Source organism: Seriola lalandi, unplaced genomic scaffold (assembly GCF_002814215.2).
Source record: "Seriola lalandi dorsalis isolate HSWRI2012SDOR001 ecotype SW California unplaced genomic scaffold, Sedor1 jcf7180002054734, whole genome shotgun sequence".
In the NCBI taxonomy this organism is placed as follows: Eukaryota; Metazoa; Chordata; class Actinopteri; order Carangiformes; family Carangidae; genus Seriola; species Seriola lalandi.
The window spans coordinates 163,069-168,002 of record NW_019525287.1 but is presented as its reverse complement, the minus strand read 5'-3'; the positions used below and the strand labels follow the sequence as shown (position 1 = coordinate 168,002).

General features: G+C 40.9%; 1 protein-coding gene across 1 annotated transcript in view; it reads left to right on the top strand.

The window, feature by feature from the left end:
• Positions 1-4,934, top strand: part of ehd4 (EH-domain containing 4) — a 27,571-nt gene that overhangs the window by 17,764 nt on the left and 4,873 nt on the right. Inside the window, exons 4-6 of the mRNA XM_023424280.2 lie at positions 612-778; positions 859-992; positions 1,931-2,042. Coding sequence (XP_023280048.1) covers positions 612-778; positions 859-992; positions 1,931-2,042 — 413 coding nt within the window. The remainder of the gene's footprint in view (positions 1-611; positions 779-858; positions 993-1,930; positions 2,043-4,934) is intronic.

The window sequence follows — 4,934 nt, the reverse complement described above, 5'->3', positions numbered from 1 at the left end:
GGGGTGATCCGGTGTGTGTTGACAGGTCGGGGGCTTCTTCTTAAAATATAATGAAAGAAACTTCTCCAACTTTTAGATAAATTCACATTTTGTAAAATATTTTTCTGGTAACTTGTTCAGAGTGAGAGAGAAAAAGGTTTTCACACTGTTGACATTTAATGAAACCCACAGACGTCTTGATGCTGACTGGAACCTGATTACAAGAGTTCGTGTAATTACTGGTTTAATCCGTCACTGGTTGAATATTATCTGATGAAGCTTCGAAACTTTTTTCTCTGTTTTATCGTTATAAACTGAACAAAACATCTGAGGACAAAATTCACATTTCACTGAATCATTGATAATGAAAATAATGAAATGATGTGCAGCCACAGTTGATTTATGGATCCTCGTTTAGCTGCCGCCCGTCGATTGATGAAGAATGATCTCAACAATTATGGAATATCAGATTTCTGTCAGTGGACTGGTTGATTGATCGACCTTATGATCTGGAACCTGAAGCTTCATCAGCAGCTAAATGTTCCTCCTGGAGACGTTTGTGAAATTGTTTAATTAGTTTGAGATGGAAACGAGCCGGGCTCTAAATAAACCGTCTCCGTGTCCGTCCTCAGGTTATGACTTTGCGGAGGTGCTGCGTTGGTTCGGCGAGCGCGTGGACCGGATCATCCTGCTGTTTGACGCTCACAAGCTGGACATTTCTGACGAGTTCTCCGAGGCGATCAAAGCCTTCAAAGGACAAGACGACAAGATCCGAGTCGTCCTCAACAAGGCCGACCAGGTACGAGCAGGTTTCACCGTGGCTGGAAAATGCAGCTCACCTGTATCAGTGACTAACTTCCTCCTCACCTGTGCTCTCAGGTGGACACCCAGCAGCTGATGAGGGTGTACGGCGCCCTCATGTGGTCACTGGGAAAGGTGATCAACACTCCGGAGGTGGTGAGAGTTTATCTGGGCTCCTTCTGGGCCAAGCCGCTGCAGAACACGGAGAACAGGTCAGAGAGCAGATCAGTCATCCATTCATCCATTCATCCATTCATTTATTCATTCATTCATTCCTTTAACATTCCTTCATTTATTTAAAAATTCATTCATTCATCCATTCATCCATTCATTTAACATTCATTCATTCATTTAAACATTCATTCCTTTAACATTCATTCATTTAAACATTCATTCATTCATTTATTCATTCATTTAAACATTCATTCATTCATTTATTCATTCATTCCTTTAACATTCATTCATTTATTCATTCATTCCTTTAACATTCATTCATTTATTTAAAAATTCATTCATTCATTCATCCATTCATTTATTCATTTATTTAAACATTAATTTATTTAAAAATTTATTTATTTATTTATTCATTCATTCATTCATTCATTCATTTATTCATTTAACATTCATTCATTCATTTAAAAATTAATTCTTTCATTTATTTAAACATTCATTCATTTAAACATTCATTCATTCATTTATTCATTCATTCCTTTAACATTCATTCATTCATTTAAAAATTCATTCTTTCATTTATTTAAACATTCATTCATTCATTTATTTAAATATTCATTCATTCATTTATTTAAAAATTCATTCATTCATTCATTGAAACATTCATTCATTCATTTATTCATTCATTCCTTTAACATTCATTCATTTATTTAAACATTCATTCATTCATTCATTCATTCATTCATTCATCCATTCATTTATTCATGCATTTAAACATTAATTTATTAAAAAAAATCATTTATTTATTTATTCATTCATTCATTCATTTATTCATTCTCTCATTCATTCATTTAAAAGATCATTCATTCCTTCATTTCTTCTTGGTATATTCAAACATTTACTGCTAAATTCATGTGTCCACTCCTTTACCCTTTAGCACTTTGTATTCATTCATCCATTCATTCCCCCCCCCCGTCAGGCGTCTGTTTGAGGCGGAGTCTCAGGACCTGTTCAGGGACATCCAGAGTCTTCCGAGGAACGCCGCTCTGCGTAAACTCAACGACCTCATAAAGAGAGCTCGCCTGGCCAAGGTGAGACAGGAAATGACATGTTGTGTTTGGCGTTAACACCGACACCTTCAGGAATCGTGGAATTCTGGGAATATCTGAGGAATGTTTGGTCGTGTCGGGGAATGCGATCAGTCTCGGGGGGGGGGGGTCAGTGAACGTTACACAGTGTTTTTAAAGGGGTCAAAGCAGAATAATCAACTGCACAACGTCTCCCATGTAAAACGCTTCAGACAAACGTCAGTTTAATCTCTGTGTGAAGGTAAAAGTTGGTGACGGTAACAGTTAGAAGTCCAGCACAGAATATAACCAGGAATAAAGAATAAAACATTAACAACAGGAAGACAGACTCGGTTAGAATCCCAGTTCAGCCAACTTCAGCATCTCTAAAAAGTTGGCAGCCCACATTCGAGCGTGTGACAATATGGAGGCTAAATAATACCTGTAATAATAGTCTGAGAGCAGTTTCTATTTTAATGTTCTGATCCAACATTCAGGTTTGAATCCAGCTGAGATAGAAAACATTTTTAATGTTTTTAAAGATCATTTATTTTCAAATCATTCAAAAACACTGAATTTTTTCTTGTTATTTTTATGATTACATCTGTACAGGTCCAGGAAGTGTTTGCACTAGCTTAGCATCAAAAGCTTGTTTTTGAATTAATGTCACTGATAGAAAAACCTTTATAATCAGATTGATGAAGTAATTATATTTCATGAGGATCGGTCACGAACCCGATCCGCTCACTAAGGTCAGGATCGGGAGCAGATTCCGATCCAACCACAAAAACTACATCTGGAGCTTTCAGATGTTCTAGCTTTCGTTTCTGTTCCAGACCTTTATCCTCTGATCCCACCACGGAGAACATTAGCTGTTGTTGCTGAGTCTTATTTTGAAGAGGAAAATGCAGGAATCGAAACACGTCCCTGTTTTTCTTGTTGAGAAACAGAAAGCAGAAGTGAGAGTAGATTTAAAGATGGACTCTCGTGACCTTTGGTCAGGTTGACTCTCCCTCGCTCAGAGGAGGAAGCTTCCTGCGAGGCCTCGAGCAGTAAATCAGGAGTCGGTTTGAAACCTGACGTCCCGTGTCGGTGTTTGAAGTTCGGAGGGTGGAGGTGAATGATTGTGCTGTTTTGGTTCTTGAAGAAAACGGCTTCCTGCAGGAAAACCTTTGTTCCTTCATGTTTCTGTTCACACCAGCGTCAGGAGTGATGGTTGTTTTCAGCTCCGAAACTCGTCTCACCTCACTTCCCCTCTCTCCACCTTATCCTCCCTCGTCATCGCCCACGTTACCTCACTTCGCTTCCTTCGCTTGTTTTACATATCACCTCTTTTTCCTTCACTTTCTCTACCTCCTCTAAGAGTCTTTTATTTCAGGGCTGAAGTCATAATGTCCCTCTTCCTCCTCGAGGCCAAACATGTCAAAGGATTGTTGTTGTTAATCTTCTGAAGAATCGGAGGCACGATGTGACGAGTCAGAACGCTTCGCTTCACGGTTGCTTTCTGAACGGACCGTCGGAGCGACCGGGGTTCGGTGACTCGTGACCGGGTCGACCTTCCTTTCCTCAGGACGGTGGCCTGATGGAGCCGCTTCTTATTTAGTGACGTTGAGTTCGATCACGCTGTCGACACTCGAAAACACCTACATTACCTGAACGTCACTGCGTCACACTCAAAACATGCAACAATAAAACCAAATCTTTTCCTCTAAAACTACATTTTCATTCAGGTAATGTTTTACTAGTTAACTCGATTAACTCGGTAACTAGTTTTTTTTCTTGTAAAATGATGATTTTATTCTGAAAACTCTGCAGCATTTTTTTTCACAGATCACACTTGAACTTTCAGGGCGATTTAATAATAGTAGTAAAAGTTCCCGCCTTTCTTCTAACACAGTTTATGTGAGAGTGTGAGTGTGTGTGTGTGTGTGTGTGTGTGTGTGTGTGTGTGTGTGTGTGTGTGTGTGTGTGTGTGTGTGTGTGTGTGTGTGTGTGTGTGTGTGTGTGTGTGTGTGTGTGCGAGCAGTCTGATGTTTGGTTGGTGTGTTGTTGTTGTTGTTTCCCGCTCTTCGTCTCTCGGTCGTCGTGGAAACCATTAAAGCTCCTGGACTCAGTAACTGTGTGTATCCAGTGAACGCAGCACGCCAGTCACAGCTGTGCGGATAAGAACAGAGCGACTCCGTTTTCTAGTGGAAACCTTGATGATGTGTTCAAGTGCTGGAAGGGAAGTGCGGCATCCAGGTCGTTCAGCTCAGCTGCCGGACGGTGATGCGTTCGGGGAGCTGGGGTGGAGGTGGTTATTTCAGGCGTCCGGATTTCCTACTGCTCCTTAATATGACATGAATCCAGTGTCGTTCTGCTCCTTTCTCCACTGTTCACCGACCCCTTCAGGGACAGCCTCCTGGTGGGAAATTTGAGCTCTAGTGTTTGTCGGGATGGGAACTGATGAGATTTTTTTGATTGCTCATCACGCCACTCCTTGATTGATTCCCTTGATTAATCAATTTTGTATGAGGACAGAATATCAGTGATGAATAAATCATTAACATCAGCTGAAGGTGATAAAAAGGATATTGACCCTCGGTGACGTGCGAGCTGCTCAGCTGTGAGACACATGACATTCCTGGAGTTTAAACCCTCGCTGTGTAGACAGATGTTTCAGGATGTTTCCACTCTACAACAACAACAACCGACCCCGCCGCCATCTTTCTCTCTCCGTGACTCCGTCTTCAAGTTTCCTGCAGCGCTGATGACACAACACCTGAGTACATGTTCATGTGCGACACTTTTGATAAATGGCAAAGATACTCAGAAATTCAATGACCTCACTCCCTCCTTTCCTTCCTTCCTTCCACCTCCCATAATGCCACAGTGGGTCTGTATGAAGGATTGCAGGGTCTCAGCACTTCTGCATTC